Genomic DNA, 21,863 nt, shown 5'->3' with positions numbered 1-21,863 from the left:
CATGGCCATGCCAGGGACATTGACAACAGACCTACATGGCCATGTCAGGGACAATGACAACAGACCTACATGGCCATGCCAGGGACATTGACAACAGACCTACATGGCCATGTCAGGGACAATGACAACAGACCTACATGGCCATGTCAGGGACAATGACAGACCTATAGGTCCATGTCAGGGACAATGACAATAGACCTATAGGGCCATGTCAGGGACAATGACAACAGACCTACATGGCCATGCCAGGGACAATGACAACATACCTACATTGCCATGCCAGGGACAATGACAACAGACCTACATGGCCATGCCAGGGACACTGACAACAGACCTACATGGCCATGTCAGGGACAATGACAACAGACCTACATGGCCATGTCAGGGACAATGACAGACCTATAGGGCCATGTCAGGGACAATGACAACAGACCTACATGGCTATGCCAGGGACAATGACAACAGACCTACATGGCCATGCCAGGGACAATGACAACAGACCTATAGGACCATGTCAGGGACAATGACAACAGACCTATAGGGCCAAACAGACCTACAGGGCCATGTCAGGGACAATGACAACAGACCTATAGGGCCATGTCAGGGACAATAGACCTACAGGGCCATGCCAGGGACAATGACAACAGACCTACATGGCCATGTCACGGACAATGACAACAGACCTACCGGGCCATTGCAGGGACAATGACAACAGACCAACAGGGCTATGTCAGGGACAATGACAACAGACCTACAGGGCCATGTCAGGAACAACAGACCTACAGGGCCATGCCAGGGACAATGACAACAGACCTACATGGCCATATCAGGGACAATGACAACAGACCTACATGGCCATATCAGGGACAATGACAACAGACCTACATGGCCATGCCAGGGACAATGACAACAGACCTACATGGCCATATCAGGGACAATGACAACAGACCTATAGGGCCATGCCAGGGATAATGTCAACAGACCTACATGGCCATGTTGGAGACAATGACAGACCTTCAAGCATTTTTTTCTTATCTAGCCAAAGACACTCACTTTGCAGTCCACAGCAAAGATTGTAGCTCCCTTTGTCTTGTTGACTGTGGTGATCAGGTTGAAGGTCATCAGATCATGCACACTGATCACATTGTCTGCACACACACACACACACACATACACATATAATATGCACACATACATGCATGTACAAACACACCTATAGTCACTGAAGATCAAGTAAAATGGGAATAACAAGAGAGGCAAGACCTTCAAGGCTCACATTTATACCCACTGAATCAAACATAGGAATAATGGAATAGACAAATGACTGTAAACTATGTCATCTTGCATTTTAATTGTATTGATTGTTGTGCCTGAGAGTGAAAGAGAGAGAGAAAGGACAGTGACAGAGAGACACAAAACAAGCTTTAAAAACCAGGCCCTTTCAAGTGCCTTGGTGTTCAGACACACATGATAACCAAAAGTCACGCAGAGATCTAACAAACACACATGACAACAAAGACATACACAGTTGTATCAGATTAAATTAAATTAAATTAAAAATATTGCTTAGAGCCCAGCCGACCATGAAGGCCATATCAGGGCTATCCACCATTCAAAGTCTGGTCACCGCAGATGGGCCACCCCAATGTTTTCAGCTTTCTACTGCACTGTGATCACTCCATGATAAAAATTTCACAACTTTTGTACTAAGCATATACTATATTAAATACTATTAAAAATATTTATTTCTTTTAAATATTGCAATATTGTCCACGGAGGGACATCACGGAACAACATTCTCAATGAATCTGCTGTAAAAAAAACCCCGTCGTGTGTCATAAAAGTCCCAACAATCAATCAGAATATGTTGCACAGTGAGTGGTTCATCACACGGAATACACCAAGGAGCTTCTTCTCCTTTCAGGAGGTAGGAATGTGTGATGTATGTATGACCTGTATGAAGTCGGCACAGCACTGTCATTTCTTTTCGATTCACCACAGCCATAGGCAGAGTCTCTTGAAGATTTGGTCGTATTTTAAATAATTTGTTATCTATTTGTTCATTCCATTCTTTCTGCCAGAGATACAATACACAGGACAATCAAATGACACCTGCATCAAACACACATGACAACAAAGACATACACAGTTGTATCAGATACACAGGACAATCAAATGACACCTGCATATCAAAGTGACACACCTAACATCCAAAAGATATACACAGATATACCAGACACACATGTTAAAACCAAAAGACACACAGAGATCACCTGACACAATCACCAAACACCAGACAATGGCACCAAACACCCATTAAAATCACCAAACACATGACACAATCACCAAACATCTGACACAGACACTAAACACCTGAAAAAAAATCACCAAACACATGACCCGATCACCAAACATCCTACAAATCACCAAACACATGACCTGATCACCAAACATCTGATACAGACACCAAACATCCTACAAATCAGCAAACACATGACCTGATCACCAAACATCTGATACAGGCACCAAACATCCTACAAATCACCAACCACATGACCTGATCACCAAACATCTGATACAGACACCAAACATCCTACAAATCAGCAAACACATGACCCGATCACCAAACATCTGATACAGGCACCAAACATCCTACAAATCACCAACCACATGACCTGATCACCAAACATCTGATACAGACACCAAACATCCTACAAATCACCAAACACATGACTCGATCACCAAACACAATCACCAAACATATAGAATAGGCACCAAACACCTGACAAAGACTGAAAGTGTAAGAGTAAGACATTCTTTCTTTGCCCTTTACCTGAGAGGCTGATCAAAATATACAGCTCTGGGACTGCGGCAACCTGAACAAAACAGAAATTGAACAAGGATATTGAAGTTATTTTGAACATAAAGTGAGTAAAGCTGTTGTGAGAATGAGACTCAGTGAGTGAGAGAGAGAGAGAGAGAGAGAGAGAGAGAGAGAGAGAGAGAGAGAAAGAGGCAGAGACAAATACAGAGAGACAGAATGCTTTATGAATATGGAACTCAACATCATCATAATGATAACGTTATCTGGAAAAAGATCATTGTGAAGAGTGCAGAAACTAATAACAAATAAACTGTTAGTTGGACATGGTCATAACCCGCCCTTTCACTCTCACACCACTCCAGACAACAACTTTACAAGTGCTAGGAATTATAATGCATGGCAATATTTATTTCTGACTTTGCAACAGAAAAAAAAGAAAAGGAGAGCATAAATCAAGAAAATGAACAACAATCAATAGAGCATAAATCAAGAAAATGAACAACAATCAATAGAGCATAAATCAAGAAATAGAGCATAAATCAAGAAAATGAACTACAAATCAAAGCATATTACACTCTTTAAGGGTTATAATACTAATAAAGTTACGTTTATCACATGGGGCACCCCCTAAAAAAAAGTGCCCAAATGATAATACATCAAACAAGTCCATAGAACAACTCCAAACAAAGAAGAAGATGACGCACAATGGTTAATTCCAATTTACTGTCATTTATAGGGGTCTATCTAAGCATCCCCTGCCCTACAAAAAGGAGTTCTGACACCCCGAATTAACATATGAAGTTCCCCAAATCACCACAAGATGAAAATACAGATCAAGTTAACACTATGCAAGAAAACCCAAACAATAATCTGTCATAGCATAGGCAACGAAACAAGCGATTCTGATTGAGCTCACTGTGCCATACAAAAGCAGAACGGAGGAAGCCCACATCTACAAGACCGATAAGTATGCTAGTCTAGCCAGCAGCCTGAGAGAATCTGGCTTCCAAGCCAAAGTCCTCGCCATAGAGATGGTGCAAGAGGGTTTGTGGGCGTATCTGCCTACAGCCTCATGAAACAGCTGTTGATTTCTGGCGGAGAGAGGACATAGGCTTTCAAGGCAATGGCAGAAGCAGCAGAAAAGAGTTCCAGCTGGATATGGTCAAGGAGGAATGAAAGTAAACTTCATAAGGATTAAATCTCCCTACTCAAACTAGGTGTACGATGGCTCAGTGGTTAAAACATCTGCCAGAAAATGTGACTCAGTCCTGAAGTGGTGACTCCCTACAGTTTCTTATCACTTTTATCTCTGATGATTTCAAATTATATATACACAACTAGTTACACTAGCAGAATTAAGTTTAGAAATAACTATGTTGGATTTGCCATGTTCACCATGACGCAGAAAACATTTACCCGGTCATAGTTTTGGGGGTGTGGGTGTGTGTTTTCATGACTCATTATTTTTTAAATGACCTACTGATTTTGTGGTGAACAGGTTAAATGACTAATGGTAACCTGAACCAAACCTTAACTCTGTTCCATTTGAAAATGAACATCAACTACAGAACTAGTCACAAAAAGAATTGTCTGCAAGATGTTCTTTGATTAATTTAAAGCAGTCATGCTTCTGATCACTGATTTCTAAAGTTCACAAAGAATCATTTCTGGTGTGCTGTCAAATAATGATAGAATTTTTAGCATTACATATATGCTGAAATAGCCGTGACCACTTTCCATAGACATGATAATATCATTACCTCTCTTGTGGGGGCAGGGCTGGAAAGGGCTTAAATCTTATGTTCTTCTAATTCCTATCAGTGTCAAATATTATTAATGGCTGTTTTTACAGAAATAAACTAACTCTTATTCTTGAAGTATTATATTAAAATATTGCAATAGTATGAAAGTTATGAACTGTGTGTAACATTTAAAAATAAATTTATATGTTTGTAGACACTGTCACTTTACAAAGGTATTTTGTGTTCAGTGCATGGTAAATGAGAAATTCTGTGTTGAACTTTCTAAGACTGGGAAAGAAAAAAATCATGCTCATCACAATACAATGAAAACTGAATCCCATCAGTAAATTGCTCACCTGAGTAATGGGTTTCTTAGAAAATGATTTGTTGGATCTTTCCAAATCTGTGTGGTATTTCTTAGGTTCTGAAACAGATTAAAAAAAATACCCAAAACAATTGTAATGCATAAAACACAGGCATACACAGAGGAAGAGAGAGAGAGAGAGAGAGAGAGAGAGACAGAGAGAGAGAGAGAGAGAGAGAGAGAGAGTTAACTTCAACAGGGTAATGAGATAAGCAAACTAACATCACATTTTTCCCATCCAGCCAAAGGGCACAAAAGGAAAGGACAGTATGTATGTATGTATGTATGTATGTATGTATGTATGTATGTATGTATGTATGTATGTATGTATATAATGTATGTATGTATGTATGTATGTAATGTATGTATGTATCTATGGATAAATACATATGTAAGTATGTACATATGTATTTCACTATGTGCTTATGAACTGAATTGAATTGAATTGAACTGAACTGTATTGTATTGTAATATAATGTAATGTATGTATATGTGTATATATGTATGTATCATTGAATCATTATATGTATCTATATATGGCTCAAAATAAAAATTAAAGAAAACATTAACCACATTAACAAGTACCATGGAGATAACATAATAAAACATTGAGAGACAACTATCAGGAATATCACACACACAGACACCAGCACAAAGAGTGATGCACACTATTTTTAAATTATGGCAAAGAAATCATGGAAATATGCATCAAAACTACATGTAAAAGGAAGTATAGCGTAACTAGGTAATACATTACTAACAGTAACACACACACACAGTTCTTAGTTTTTTGATAACTCATAAACTTTGAAGTTTATATACCTCCATCAGTTAAAGGGAAATATTGCAATTACTGAATTAGTGAAAAAATTGCATGTCCATCAATTTATATATATTTAATGCATCTAATTACTTCATTATGCTGCAGCTTACATTTCATGGGGAGAATATCAAGTGTGATAAACTGAGATGTGAGTATTGAAGATTTTATGAACTATGCACAAAACAATGCATTATATAACAACCACTGTTTCAAAAAGTCATATGGACAACATGCTGAACACTGCCTCATAGTGATACAGGTAGCATGATAGTATGAACAAAACATTTCTTTGGACTTTGGTTAAATGAAAATGAAAATGACCAACACATTATACAGAGCCAGATCCTCCTTATTCTAATGTTAACTCCTCCCACCCCCCCACCCCCCATCCTCCCTCAAACTAAAGCAAAAGGAGCTGTCATGAGTTCAGTGATTGACTAACACACTGATACATTAGTTTACCTGACGGAGGGTTTCTGCTGATTTTGTACTGCAACAGATGTCCCTCCTTGGTCCCCACAAGGAGAATGTTTTCTGCAACACACAGCATGGTCAATTATTCATTGGAACTTCACTGCCCCCCAACATAGCCATTTGCCTTATAAGTTATATAGCTATTTAAACAGCACAGACAATATGGTCACATATTTAAAAGCCCCACTCCCACATACACAGACATGCACACACAAATAGCCTCACTCACAATGACATACATGTATGTTCAAGGTTCGAATTTAGCGGGTGCCCAGGTAAAAATGCTACGAAAAGTTGGCATGGGCACGCAAATTTTCTGTCAAAAGTTCCCAGCTGGCACTCAAAAATTGATAGAGGTGAAAGAAAAAGTGTCGTCTCCTGCAGCTCACTTCACACAGCAGCGTCTTTGCTTGTACGCGATCGGATGTCGATGTTCATGGCGCGTTAGTTAAAAGAAAGGCTCCCGAAACAGACGAAAGCTCAGGATGATAAAAAGAATAAACAGCAGAAAAACAGCTCCATTTAGATGAAGTCTGCACATTCTTAGTCTGGAAATCATCCTAGTATCTCTATGACTGGTAAAGTCTGTTGCTCTTCCTTCAGAATAGATTTGAAGCTGCCCTCTCTCTCCACCATTTTTTTCTTTGACAGAGGTGACAAATAATGTGATGGCATTGTTCCTGATTCTTGGGGTACTACTTTACATTTCTTGTGACTCAGTCTTCAGATCTTTCAAGCTGTAGGCCTTGTTAGTTTCAACTACCACTCAGTATCAGCAAGTCAGTCAGCTTACTCACTTCCCTACATGTCCATGACAGAACATTCATTAAAGTTTTTGCAGCAAGATGTTGCACATTGCCTCATGCCACTCTGGGCTCCTTATCCTTTCAAATTTTTTCCAGATGGTTCATTGAGTCAGACAGTTTAATCATCTATGGCATGTTATTTGCAAGTACATGTATACAAAACACAACTAGATATACTATAACATGTTATGGATACCAGCCACTCAACAGTGAGTGTCATAGCTCAATTTCCAGTGTCTGGCTGGAGGTTGTGAATTTGTATACATGTAGCATTCCCAGATTTTTTTTAATTTAATTTTTTAAACCATTTTGCTTCACAGCATATCCCCTATATCTCTGGTGACTGAACACCATACACAAATACATACAAGGATACATTTCTGCTTTTCACACACAAACACACATTATGCACTGATACTTGCTCTTTTGCACGCTACTATCAAGACTCTCTCTTAGTCACTCATGCTTGAACACACACACACACACACATGACTTGATACAAGCGTATAAAATATATAATAATGTTGATGACATTGACAAAGCATGTTTCTTTATTGATCCACAAACTAACATTGTCACTCGTAACAGTACTGACAAAATTCAGAAGCAATATTATAGTAGCAACATTAGAAAATATGCTTTCAGTTACAAAGTAACTAACAAATGGAACAGACTAACCCCAGAAAACAAACGTGCACCAAACATGAATGCCTTTAAAAAGCATATTGATGACCACAATATCATAAAGAAAACAATATTTGACTTTGATGGTCAAAGGTGAGCCTGGGCTTGGGAGTACCTGACCAAAAAAAATAACAACAAAAAACAAAACGAAAACCGACTGGGCGTATAAAGCCGCAAGGTTGGGATGCTTGCATAGCCCTTAACCTGAACCTGAAGTAACAGTAACACACTATTAAACTCAATACATACTACATAGCTGAGTTCAGAACTGGCTAATTTCCTTAAGTCCAGGATCCGGATACAATGTTTCACTTGCAGTAGCCATTCTCGACAGTAGATAGGTCGGTAGACTTGACATCGATGTTTTCTGATTAAGATAGTGTTAGACTGTTACACTATAATAAAAGCTGCGATTGTATCAAACAAAGAAAACCACCCCTTGCAGACGTTCCCGACTTGTCCAAACAAATGACACGCAATAACTGTTGCATCGTTGCAACACCACTTCTTGTAAAGTTCTAAAAGTAAGCCATGCAATCAGTTAAAGAATGCATGTGTCTAACTCTAAAACGGTTAAACAACAACAACAAACAAGCCCTCTGGTAAACACATTTGTCTGTCCAAAGAACAAACTGTTAGCCTTTCGGTGATATGCATAATGCTTCAATTTCTATGTGAAGAAATGTAGATCATCAATCCAATAAATGAGTTTGTCTCAGTTTCTGCACGCACCATCTTTTGAGACAACATCATTGAATCAGCCTGACAGAAGTGCAATTTCCTTTCGAAATGTAAAAAAAGTATTTACTTACCATAACAAGCAATTGATTCAATGCCCAGTGGCAATTTGTCCAAAATGGGATCGGCCTCAAATGCGTTGTGCATAGTGGTATGTATAATTATTATTTCACAAATGAAAGACGGTTTCAAACAAATTTTACGACTGGTCTCACAGACCGATCGTATGTATGTCACATGACCAAATTTGTGAAAGGGGAAGCACTGTGAAAAATGTCCTGGGTTGTGGTAAAAGTCCGTCAACGCAAAGTACAAGGAAGCGACACACACACACACACACACACACAGCACACGCACACCTTGACAAACGGAACACACGTGCGCAAATACAGATACATGCAAATCAGTCACACTTCCCCCTCTCAATCTGTTCCTTCCAATTTTTTCAATTTTTCATCATTGATTTATTTACTTACTTGCTTTTCTATTTAGTCATTTATTTGTGTGTTTTTGTGTTTGTTTGTATTTTCATTCATTCATTTATGTGGTCATTTATTCATTTACTTATTCATTTACTTATTTGTTCTTTTTTTTCCATAAGAGTGAGGAGACGTAACACTGTTGAAGACTACTACTACTACTACTACTAACACCGTGACCACCACCACCACCACCTGCACCAGCACCACCCCATTCCTACTCTGGCCGCCGCCACCACCACCACCACCACGACAACAAATGCTACTGTCTCATGCAGTCTGCACACCAGTGCGCGCACTCCACCTCTTCCACACCGGCACACACACACTGGCACTGGCACTGGCACGCACACGCACACACACACACACACACACCGACGCGCGCGCACGGCGCGCATGTGTGCCTATGAGTGTGCCGTCCGTTGTGTGTGCCTCTCTCTCTCTCTCTCTCTCTCTCTCTCTGTGTCAGTGTGTGCCATGGGTGTGAGCGTGCGTGTGTGTGTGGCAGTGTGTGTGTGTGGCAGTGTGTGTGTGTGTTTTGTGATGTTTTCTTCGTTTAAAATTATGTATAGATATATACATAGAGAGGAAGATATATATTGATAAATATATGTAAAACTTTTTATACACAATATTTTACCAACTTTTACAATCAGCGAGATCGGAAAACGAAATCTAACTTCCTTTGGTTTTCAGTAAATAGACCATTGGATTTTTCTTTCTTTGTCAGATTTTTTGTGTGCTTCTTTAGTGAGATGTATATCCGCTTCCGCTTGTCGTCGCCAGTTCGTCGTTCATTGATCGTGTGTGTGTTTTATTAACTGAAATACAATGGGTTCTTCAAAAAAGCACAAAGAAAAGGATAGAGAAAGAGAGCATAAACGGAAAAGGCATAGGCGTTCACGCAGCCGATCACGATCCCGAGAGAGAAAGAGTAGACGTCAGCATTCACCTGAAAATGCGGATCGTTTTGCTTCAAGAGATGGGAGAGACAGTTATGGTTACAGAGAAGGCCGAGACAGAGAACGGGAACGCTATGGCGGTGAATACAACGATGAGCATTCTTTCCCACCAGCGCCACAAGAACCAGCTTATAAAGAAGAGAATGGTAAGCCAGGTTCACAATGTGATTTCAAATATGTACTTTTTATTTTTTGTCACGTGTCCTACTTCATCGTTCATGAGGGCGAAGTTTTCAAACTAAGAAATCTGTTTTCATTTTTGGATCACGTGTGTAAATATTATTACTTATTAATGCTACGACCAGTGTGACTATATGTATGATACAGTAATAGTAGACATGTACAATTATCAGTTTGAAAGATCTAAAGGAGTTCCACGTTAAACTAAAAGGAAAAGGTTTGAAACGTGTACAAGTTGGACTTACTTATATATGAGTTATTCACTTATTGATCATTAAATGACTGATGATTGTTTACTAGTTTAGTAATGCATTGTTTCTATGGTTTCCAGATAATGTTGACTTGGGCAAGGAGCAGCTATCTCTCAGCATTGAGGAGACAAAGTAAGTCATGAAGTGCACCTTCAGCTATGGAATGTTCAGATAAATGATAATGATTCTTTTTGTTCAAGGAAGAGCAGTGTTGATTGTTTCTGAAGAGATTGTCACCTTATTGATGAAGTCGATTAGATTTTGATTTTTAAAAATCTTATAATTGTTTATGCACAAACACAGAAACAGTGAGGCACACACATACAAAAATTAATATGCATTTGGTAAGCATTTGATCTCTTGTTTATCACAGTCTGCCTATCAAAGTTACTCACACTCATATAGTAAACTGAGTTATATATATTCACATTGTGCATAAAATGTATACATTTACAAATGTTGTCAGCATGTTCAAAGCAATTATGTACTGATGTTGTAATGCTATATTCATTGACACTGGTAGACAAATTCACTATATTTCAAAAATTATTTAGATCTTGCAGATTTTGTAACTTCCAGAAACTGATTTGAAGAAAAAGTCTTTGTTGAGTACTAACAATAAAGATGGTGATGAACAGGACATTTTTATTTATTCAGATTTTAACACTACAACAGATGGTCAATCAGTTTAGTAGGTGATTACGCTACTGTGGTGAAGTACGTGGCAGTTCTCAGGTTCCTGGATGTAATCACATTTTTTTGTGGACAACATGTGATTGTGAACATGTGAAATGCTTTCAGCATTTTATTTGTAAAGGCAAATGTTCAGATAAACATTAGTCGAATGGAGCATTATCAATATTCATTGCCTTACTCTTACTAAGTTACTTAATCACTTAGTGAGTCAGATATAATGAACCATTTTATCCACAAATGAAAATTGTTTTTGTTAATGTTTTTTTTACCCATAGATGGAGCACAGGATGGTGTATTACTTCAGTCTTCACTGAAAAGTCCGTCATTTGAACTCTAAAGCACAGGAAGAGATGCTGATGAATCATGAATTGACTATATTGCTGTCACATAAAATATCTTTTTCTGAGGAATATAAACAGGGGTGCATAGCAAGTTAAAGTAAACAGAGACCTTTTTTGCTTTTTGAAACTGATACTTCAGTACACTTGACATAGTGAATTGAAACTCAGTGTGAAATGTCTCAGTGATAAGAGTTGATGTGTTGCAGCAAACTGCGAGCCAAGCTTGGGTTGAAGCCACTGGAGGTTGGAGGTCAAGGGGGTGAGTTCATTTTATTTGAATGTTCCTTTGGATGTCTCAGCATGATGTTGAACGAGTAGTGACATTATTCATTAAAAAATTAAAAAATGACAGCATGTGAAATGATGAATCCCTTATTCCTCTTTATGATACATATAATGATGAATCTAATGTTTCGAGAGAAAAAATGGAAGTCCACTTTATATTATGTGTACTGTATTGTATAATACTCTTCTCACAACAGATTACTGTGTGTGAAATTCAGGTGAATCTCTTGGGGGAGTGTGTTGCTGCAATGAGAGCTTTACCCTTTTTTTCCTGCCTGGAAGTGCGTCTCTTTTCCTGTCAGAGTGGATTTTTCTGAGAATTTAGCCAATGACGACCTTTTTTTTTTTTTTGCTATGGTTCTTTTACATGCACAAACTTAATGTGCATGCTGCGCACATAGAAGCTAGGTTTATTGTGTAATCTGAATGACTAGCGTCCAGACCATCTTTCTAATAGAGGGGAAGAAAATACTACATAGTGTGGGAGCCAAACTAGTGTGCTCAGATTCTCTCGCATCCTAGTTGGACGCATTGTTTCTAAGCCGGCACTCAACTGGCACTTGAGTTTTGCTCTTTTTCTTGTTCTTTCTAGTCTCTGATGTTCATCATAAACACATGTACACAGAGTGCACACACAGCCCACAACACATACTCACATAATAGTTTACCCTTCATGTATTCATTTAGCTCTTTTCTGATTGATTCAGATACTGTTAGTGTTTGTGGTATGATCTGTCATAAAATGTCACCAAAGAAACTTTTGTTCATCACCCATTTGTAGGTCATACTGTGACTCGGAATGTTTTTGTGCAGAGTCCAAATCCAAAGAGAACCAGGATGTTCATGTGCCGGCCATCAACCTGTCAGAAAAACTGAATACGGAGAAACTACGGGAGAAAATGCTTATGATGAAAGAGAAGAGGAAGGTGAAGGAGAAACTGAAGTAAGTCCCCAGTTTCTGAATTATCTTCCTGATAGTTCCTTTCGTTGCATGCCATTGCAGTCAGCTTAAAGTTGACTCAGTTAAAAATGTTTTAATTAAGTTTCTGAATTATCTTCCTGATAGTTCCTTTCGTTGCATGCCATTGCAGTCAGCTTAAAGTTGACTCAGTTAAAAATGTTTTCCCCCGCTGCCCCACCATCTGCACGTGTCAGTGGCATTACTCCCATATCACTTATTCTGAGGGCCCGGTTACACAACCACATCTGGATTCATCTGTCACAGTCCCAGCATTGGAATTCCACAGGGAAACAATCAGTGTCAGGGTGCAAGGGGGCCACACACCAGAGAAGACCCTGCACTGCCGCTGAGTCACTTCGTTGGTGTTCAGGAGTGCCTGTTGTGATTTAACGTATGCAAGACACCACCTGCTTGGCCCCTGTTGACATCAGTTATTGCCTAGTGGTATGGCCAGACTGATTGTAGAAATATGCAAGTTACAACTGGTTTCATTCCATCCCCTATTAACAAGTTAAGCAGATGGATAAATAGAACAACACAACTTCTAACGTGCAGCATTTGTCCAAAGAAATAAAAATGCATCAAACAGAAGAAAGAAACTTACCAATGCTGTCCTCTTTCAAAACAAATGTGAAAACCTGCCTGTTGAAACAGGCCTTTGGGTGTGATGAAATAAAGCTGTTTTTCTGCCTGTAGTCATCCTCTTCCCATCCAACCCACTTTTTCCCCCCCTCTAATGAAATTGTATAGTGCGTGTGCCTGTGGGTGGGTGTTTACTGTGTGTGCGCGCATGGGAGTGTGTGTGTGTGTGAGAGGCATATTTTATGCCTTGTTTGTGTGTGTGTGTGTGATTGTTCATATCTGCAGTTTGTAGTATTGTCTTGGTTTATATAGGTATATACAATATGTGTTGTTGTTTTTTTCATGTGCAGAGGTGTGTTATTAAATGTGCGCTGTTGTATATGTATTGTTTCATGTGAGGCGCTTAGAGCCCATTATATGGAGTGTTTTGCACCATATGAGCACTGTCTCTTAATAATGTTGATAATAATAACAACATCAATAATAACATAAATATGAAACAGTACAGGAAGATGCAGTCACATTGATGATATATGGATGACATGGACCATTGCTGTTCTTTGTGCAGGACTGTGAAAGGCTTAGGGGAGAGTGATTCTGAGGAGGATGACGTCTTTTCCTGGGTCAAGAAAAACAGAAAAGTCACTAAAGAAAGGGAAATGGCGGACAAAAGGGTAAGAGAGCATGGAAGAGAGAACAAAAGATGGAGTTGAAAGAGGAAGGTGGCAGAATGGTTTAGATGCATATCTGCCTGTACAGTGTCTGTGAGAGTCTAGGTTCGAAACCTGGTCTCGCACCCTTTTTCCCCAAATAAAACTGAGCAGTAGCCATTTGAACAAGACGATAAACTGAGGTTTTGCTTCCAGTACACACATGGTACACTGGAAGAGATCCCATGGCAATATGAATGTTGCCCTCTGGCAAATTTCTGTTGAAGAAATCCACTCTGATTGGTACAAAAATACATATGCATGCGCTCAAGGTCTGACTAAGCTCATTGGGTTATGCTGCTGGTCTGGCATCAGTCGAGCAGATGCGATGTAGCGTGTTTTTTTTCTGAAAGCATTGCCTTGAGAAACCGAAATTTAGCAAATCTGCACCACCTCTACATTGAGACTGGTGCTAGGAAGAGTATTGCAGCGTTCAGACACTTTGAGACTGAATGAAGTGTTCAGACAGCCAGTGAAAAGAATTATCCAACACTGCTTGGGTGGAGTGGTGGCCTAGTGGTAATGAGACCATCTAGAAAGCAAGAGAATCTGAGCACATACTGACATGGGATCAAACCCCACACTCAGCAGTATTTTCTCCCCCTCCACTAGACCTTGAGTTGTGGTCATGAGATGTGAAACTGAGGTCCCATGTATAGCATGCACTTAACACATGTAAAAGAACCCACAGCAACGAAAGGGTTGTTCCTGGCTGAATGCTGTAGAAAAACCCACTTTGAATTTGATAGGAAAACAATTATGCTTGAAGACAGAAAAAACGTGTGGAGCTGTACTGTAGCAACATGCTCTTTCTGGGGAGCGCAGCCCGATTTTCACTGACTCTCAGAGAAATATGACGTGACAAAAGAGTAATACAATACAATACGGTACACTCTCAAAACAATAGAGCAATCAGTTGGGCAGAAACCAAAGCAGGCATGACTTGAGCAGTAGGCTTGGCATCAAGTGGACACTTTCCTTTGGGGGATTCCTTGAGTATAATGTTATGCCTGTTGGTTTTTGAATGGATTGAGTTAAAAGTCAACAAGTTGATACAATTATGCTAAGTATAATATGACATTAATATTGTATTAACCCCTTGAGTGCCATACAATTATGTATCACCTGCCACAACATACATTGTGTCAGTGATGGCATCATCAAAAGAAGGGAAATAACTCTAGAAGGCTAGAAATCCACACATTTGACCAAGAGTGGCATATGTCCAGACTATTTCTCTCTGGCTGATTATACTGGATTTTGATTAGTGACATGAATCACTATTTTCTACTTCCCCAGCACTCAAGGGTTAATGTCTGTTGGTTTATTGGATGTGATATAGAAGTCAGCAGGTTGGTTGCCCTTGTTTTACATCAACCTGTCATAGTCTGGCTGATGTGTATTGCATAGATGTATACATCTCTTTTTTTTCTGGCTTAAAAAAAAGAAGAATTAGATTCATTCAGTCAGACCAATGTCATTGCAGTCATGTTCATGTATTGTAAACGTTTGTAACTAGCAGATCTGTGATACTTGGAACTGACATATTACACCCAGCTGCTGCCAACATTGGACACGAGTATGGTAGATGGTTGGTAGTTCTGCCCTATGCACTTGATTGTGGCAGTGATTGTGTGACCTTTGAAAAGCATTGTGATGCAGGTCATTATGTGTGGAGTTGTGTTGTGAAGGAAGGTCAGTGTGACCTTATTGAAGGTCAGTGAGTGTGACCTTATTGAAGGTCAGTGTGACCTGTTTTATGGTGGTCAGTGAGACCTGTTTACTGAAGGTCAGTATGACCTGTTCACTGGAGGTCGATGAAACCTGTAGTTTAGGTCAGAGTGACCTGTTCACTGAAGGTGGTGTGATGTGTCCACAGGCCAAGATGCTGGAGGAGATGGATGCAGAGTTTGGTGTGGGCAGTTTGGTGGAGCAAGAGTTTGATGCTGGGAAGAAGGTATGACATCTGGGTTTCCCACCCCCGCCCCGCATTCCTGTCTTTCTCTGTGTCTCTCTCTCTTTGTATGTAAGTGCATTTGTTTATTCTATATTTTTCCATGTGTGTATGTATGTGTTTCTAACTTTCTAACTGTCTGTGTCTTCTCTTAGCTGTTAGACGTTTGTCAGTCTGTATTTACAGACAGAACTGACAACTGTTATGTTCTGTTCAGGCATGCCACTCAACACTGTTTTCTGTCCCGCAGAAGAACTACTCTTCACATGACCTGAGTGGGCTGCGGGTGGAGCACAACATGGAGAAGTTCAAGGAGGGTTCCAATGTGGTTCTGACACTGAAAGACAAAGGTATGTGTGTCCTTTGATTGCGTTTGAAAAAAAAAAAAAGAGACAAAAACAACACATCTAGATGTCTGTATGCCAGTCAGTATGTAAATATGGTCATTTATGTGTGTGTGTGTGTGTATGTGTGTTTGCATGTCTGTGTGTGTGTTAAAATGTGTGTGCACATGCTGCATCTCCATGATTGTGTTACTGTTGTGTTTGGTCAGTAGGTGTGACTGTTGTTGCTTTGTGTCACTTCATTGTTTGGAAGTATACCCATTTGGTGTTTTGGGCACAAGGGATCGAAGCCAGGTGTGTGCTTAAGGAGCATGTCTGTGTACATTAATGCAGTGCATGTAAAGAATATCGTGAAAATGTTTCAGGTGATATATCAGCATTGGGATTCACATATTTTTTATTGTGAATGGAATTACTCCATTATGCTTTCTGTGGAAAAATAATTGTTGCCAGAGTTTTTAAAAAGTTTTGTTTATATGAATAAAAATTTTACCAGAGTTGCTTGGTTGCCTTTTTGTGTAACTTTCAAGTGTAAGTTATTTTATGCTGATGTTTCAGGAGTCTTGGATGAGGAAGATGATGATGTCCTTATCAATGTCAACATCATTGATGACGAAAAAGCTGAAAAGAATGTGGAAAACAAGAAGAAGAAGCCAGACTATAAGCCATATGATGAGGCAGAAGTTGATGAATATGGCATGGTAAGGTGGTGTTTTTTTTTTAAATTTGTGTTTATATATATATATATATATATATATATATATGTGAGTCTGTGTCTGTGTCTGTGTGTGTAGAGTTGTTCCTATTTCTGCAGAAAAATATATTTTGATAGTGAGACAAATGCAATTGCAGACAGAAATTTAGAAAATCAATGTTGCACTGTGGCAATGCAGTGTCCTTGGGGAGAGTAGCCTGAATTTACTCATGAAGAAATGCATTGTGACAAGAAAGTGATACAATATAGTACAATGCACAGAGCAGTACAGTAATACAATTCCCTAGCTTGGGAGCAGTCAGTTTTGTTTCACTCAGAAAGGCCAAGTCTTGGGGAAAATGCTTCTTTTTTTTTTTTTTTTTTTTTTTTAATACATCTCAAATGTTCTTGATAAATTACAGGGAATAAAAGTCACATCTTTATGAGTCTTTTCCTTGGTTCCATAATGTATTGAAGAGTGTATGTGTAAATGCTTCTGATGGTGTCTGTTTATTCTGATTTCCACTTTCACATACATTCTTTCACATACATTCAGTCACTTACACTCAGGAAACGAAAATGATGAGGATCATTCTGTATTTCAGTTCAAAGTGAAGGATGTGCTGGACAAGTATGATGAAGAAATTCACGGAGAGAAGAGGGAGTCCTTTGTTCTGGGTGAGTTCATCCTGATTCATTGTTTAGTATTACGTACACATGTACACACATGCACGCGCATACGCACACACATATACGCTGCATACACACACGCATACATACACACACACACACTGCATGCATACAGGCACGCGCATGCGTGCACACACACACACACAGACATGCACACACAAACACAATCACAGACACGACCTTAATCAGTAATGCAGACAAAGAACAAAACAGGCTGGAAAAAAAAAAAGAAAGAAAATATACACATTCCATGATATAAGACAAGGGACAGAATAAAAACTGAAGAAAAAGATGGATTCTTGTGCTTAGGAAAGCTGGTGAGATGTCAAAAAGTGGATGAATTCAACTATTTAAATCCACTGCTGTTTAAATCCACTAATACCTTCAAGACACCATTCAACACATGTTCAAGTCTAAGCCTGTGGAAAACTCTGCAGTCAAAACAGGTCGCTTCCTTGTCTCATTTTGTGTCGTAACTTGTGTTTTGTTCACCTTCCAAAAGGGTGAGTACAATGCTGTCTCTTTTTGAAGTTCAGTTAAATCCTGTCCAAGATCTGTACAATGTTCATCATGGTGTTCATTGACTGGGTTCCAGAAGGAAGAATTGGTGCAAGATATGTAGCCGGACAAAGGTGGCAGAATGGTTAAGACGCTTTATCTGCCAATACTGTGTGAGGGTCTGGGTTCATATAACAGTCTTGCCCTTTCTCCTACGTTTGACTGGAAAATCAAACAAGAGTGTCTAGTCATTTAGATGAGACGACAAACCAAGTCCCATGTGCAGCACACACTTGGCACACTGAAAAAGAACCAGTGGTGACTGAAGTATTGTCCTCTGGCTAAATTCTACAGAAAATATCCACTCTCGTCAGGACACTCATATACATGTATACACGCAAGGCCTGAATAGCACGTCGAGTTATGCTGCTGTCAGGAATCTTCCTAGCAGATAGGGTGTATTGTACATGGATTGGTCCCAGTGCACTGATACCTTCTTGAGAAACTGGAACTGGAATCTTCCACGAGAAAGAATTGGTGTCAGGTCTGTAGCCAGTTCCACCTGACAGCGTTCACGACAAGGAGGAGGAAGGCAGGTGAGATGAGTGTCAGTTGATGTCCACACACAGCAAATTGAAGCTGGTTGCCAATCACATATCTGACCAGCAATCAACAACCACCTTCAACTTGGCTGAGTGCAGAGTTCTCTCCCTTGCATTGCCTTTGTCCAGGATGAGTCGTCTCCCTTGTGTCTTCAGTTGATCTGGCTGAAGTTGACTTTTTGTAAAGATCACTTTCTCCTACCTAGCCTAATCACATACACTTAATTGTGACCTTGTATGTGTGGTATACATACATACATGTCCTCCCATGTCCTTGTTTCACCCACTATCCCATTCATTGAATCATCAAGCAAAAACATGCAAAAGCTGAACATTCATGCGTATGTACATGTGCGTGCACCCCCTAGACCCCCCCACCCCACACACACACATTCACAAACCCACCCACAGATTCATTCACTAACCCACACGCAGCACATACACTGCACACATACGCACCAACCGACATACATGCAAACATCCCAGGCATGGAAAAAAAATAAGTGCAGAGGTTTCCCAGACAGAACAGACATCAAGAGGATTGCTAAACATGTAAGCATGTCTGCCTAGCAACACTCTTGATCTTTGCTGCTGCCCACACTCAGTGGATGTGTGGAGAAGTCCCTCTTCCTCTGTCTTCCTTCGTCCCTTTCTGCTCCAGTCCATGGCATGTTGGTGGGAGGCAGCGCTGGCATGGTATATCCACAGGATCGGGATTTAATCATGAACCATGAGAGCACACATGGGATTTTCCAGGATGGAGCAAGGAAGATATATCTGTGGGACAAGCTGCAATAAACTCAGGAAATTGTGAAAGCAGACATTGTTGAAATCTGGTCTCTTTGAACCATACGGTATCATATTTACAGAATTCATTTCCTGTAAAATCATTGCACTGCAAAGAATGTGTTTTTCTGCTGAGTCTTACCTGCCAAACAAACAAAAAAAAAACAAAAAAAAAAAACCACAACAACAACAACAAAGAGAGATAAACGCCAACAAGATTAATTAAAGAGCCCAATTTAAAAAAACAAACAACAACAGATGGTATAGGTTCAGACGTTATTTTTGTCCACCAACCCAGTGAACTTTTTCTATGAAGACACAAGAGTTGTTGATGGTGTACGTGCAGTCCAAATGTTGAAGTTCATGGATGTCTGAGTTCAGTCTTTGGGTTGAGGGCTGTCAACTTCCGGGTCTGTCATTGTGTTGTCCAGCTTCAGGGGACATTGATCACACGTATGCATTCCCTGATGCACTGCTGCTTTCCATGCAGCACACTCACACACACACACACACACTCTCTCTCTCTCTCTCTCTGTCTCTCTCTCTCACACGAATCAACAGAAATATATATATATATATAAAGAAGAGAAAGATTGAAAAAATAATCAAGTCATTCTAAAAAAAAAAAAACCGAAACCCCCCGCCCCCACCCCTCACCCCCAAACCCCATGATTTATCCATCTTTTTCCTTCATGTGTTGCAGGTTCTGGTGGGAGTTATGATGCTGAGCATGAACGGAACATGGATGAAATTCGTAAGCAGCTCAGAAAACAAGGGGTGAGGACACTTCTCTTATACACAGAACACACACATAAATATCTCTATGTACACATGGGCATGGTCACTCACTGTGTACATAATACAGCCCTGAAGATATTGGGCATGAAACTGAAGGATCACATCTATATAAAGTGATTTTGTCTTTGCATTCTCTTTCTGTCACATTCATTTCGATCAGTGCGTCTTTATGTATCTTCTCTTGAGCAGTAAAATATTCTGTTTTATCTTCTTTTTTTCCCTCTTTATCTGATGTCTTCTGTTTTTTTGTTGTTGCAAGATTTGCCTGTATATTAATATTTGTGTTAGGTTTGTGTATACTTTGCATAGATACCTACCTCACACAGATTTGCCTGTATATTAATATTTGTGTTAGGTTTGTGTATACTTTGCATAGATACCTACCTCACACATAAACCACACACACATACACAGAACACACACATAAATATCTCTATGTACACATGGGCATGGTCACTCACTGTGTACATAATACAGCCCTGAAGATATTGGGCATGAAACTGAAGGATCACATCTATATAAAGTGATTTTGTCTTTGCATGTAGTGTTGATGTGTGTGAGATAATGTGTGATTTTATGTGTAGGTCAGTGTGTATGTGTATGCAGATGTATGCACACGATTTGACTATGACCACACAATCAATGGTATATGTTTATGGTTTCAGCAATCACTGAAGGGTCCTGCTCCCAAAATTGCGAGTGAATACATGACACGTGAAGAGGTGGTAAGTTTTGGGGGAAAAAGAAAAACTGGGAAGGGGGATGTTTGTCTGAATAGCCAAACATTCTTGAAATTGTTTATTTTTTTTATACATTCAGTTTATCTCACAGTGATGAGAAGTATATGCAGCTAATGATTTATGGTACTTCTATGAAAAAGAATCAGTGAAATGAATTTTTAAAAGTAGTTTTCAGTGTAATGTTTATGGAACAGTTTGGAGTAGTCTGTTCTAGTTATTCATAACACTTTCTTGAAGAAATATTGGAAAAGATTGTCTTCTTAGAGTTGGTCATCTGTCAAAGACATGTCTTATATCACTGAAACTAGAATCACTATGGCTTTCCCTTTTTTTTTTTTTTACTTGTTAGTTGAATTGACATATGCCTGTCCTCAAACTATACTTTGTTATTGTTTGAATGTATTGATATATGTCCGTATATATTCAGCAAAGACATTGATGTCACTTTTTCTTCTTTCACTTCTGTTTGTGTGTGTGTGTGTGAGTGTTCTTGTCTTTGTTGTTATCTTTTTTTAATTCATCTTCTTTATTTAAAAAAAAATATATCTCACATCGTGAACAATTGAAATTGTAATATGTAAATGCTTTTTGTGAGAATATTGAATAAAATAAAAGAAACGATTGGCATGATGCAGATTTCCTTGCTGTTTTCAGGAAGTGAAGGCCAAGTTCAAGAAGGTGAAGAAGAAGGTGCGGAAGATCCGCAAGAAGGAAGTGCTGAAAGCTGACGATCTCCTCCCCCTCCCTGATCAGGTGGCAGAGCCCTCCGACTATGGCTCCAGGTAAACGCTCCTCCTCCTTTTTTTCCATTCGTTTCTGTGATAGGAGGCGCCGTGGCAGAATCAGTTAGGCATT

The 21,863-nt window shown here is 39.4% G+C and overlaps 2 protein-coding genes across 2 annotated transcripts in view; one reads left to right on the top strand and one right to left on the bottom strand.

The window, feature by feature from the left end:
• Window positions 1-8,688, bottom strand: part of LOC143295807 (vam6/Vps39-like protein) — a 66,937-nt gene extending 58,249 nt beyond the window's left edge. The window contains exons 1-5 of the mRNA XM_076607438.1: window positions 8,530-8,688; window positions 6,216-6,287; window positions 4,923-4,990; window positions 2,834-2,876; window positions 1,054-1,148 (exon numbers count right to left, since the gene is read on the bottom strand). Coding sequence (XP_076463553.1) covers window positions 1,054-1,148; window positions 2,834-2,876; window positions 4,923-4,990; window positions 6,216-6,287; window positions 8,530-8,602 — 351 coding nt within the window. The 5' untranslated portion in view covers window positions 8,603-8,688. The remainder of the gene's footprint in view (window positions 1-1,053; window positions 1,149-2,833; window positions 2,877-4,922; window positions 4,991-6,215; window positions 6,288-8,529) is intronic.
• A 1,004-nt stretch (window positions 8,689-9,692) lies between these two features.
• Window positions 9,693-21,863, top strand: part of LOC143295741 (U4/U6.U5 tri-snRNP-associated protein 1-like) — a 20,922-nt gene continuing 8,751 nt past the window's right edge. Inside the window, exons 1-12 of the mRNA XM_076607363.1 lie at window positions 9,693-10,042; window positions 10,408-10,459; window positions 11,571-11,623; window positions 12,463-12,592; window positions 13,761-13,866; window positions 15,782-15,859; window positions 16,107-16,206; window positions 16,759-16,901; window positions 17,500-17,572; window positions 20,174-20,247; window positions 20,934-20,993; window positions 21,663-21,790. Of these exons, the coding sequence (XP_076463478.1) occupies window positions 9,766-10,042; window positions 10,408-10,459; window positions 11,571-11,623; window positions 12,463-12,592; window positions 13,761-13,866; window positions 15,782-15,859; window positions 16,107-16,206; window positions 16,759-16,901; window positions 17,500-17,572; window positions 20,174-20,247; window positions 20,934-20,993; window positions 21,663-21,790 (1,274 nt within the window). The 5' untranslated portion in view covers window positions 9,693-9,765. The remainder of the gene's footprint in view (window positions 10,043-10,407; window positions 10,460-11,570; window positions 11,624-12,462; window positions 12,593-13,760; window positions 13,867-15,781; window positions 15,860-16,106; window positions 16,207-16,758; window positions 16,902-17,499; window positions 17,573-20,173; window positions 20,248-20,933; window positions 20,994-21,662; window positions 21,791-21,863) is intronic.

The sequence above is a fragment of the Babylonia areolata genome, chromosome 21, assembly GCF_041734735.1.
Source record: "Babylonia areolata isolate BAREFJ2019XMU chromosome 21, ASM4173473v1, whole genome shotgun sequence".
Lineage (NCBI taxonomy): Eukaryota > Metazoa > Mollusca > Gastropoda > Neogastropoda > Buccinidae > Babylonia > Babylonia areolata.
This window is presented reverse-complemented; position numbering and strand designations above follow the sequence as displayed.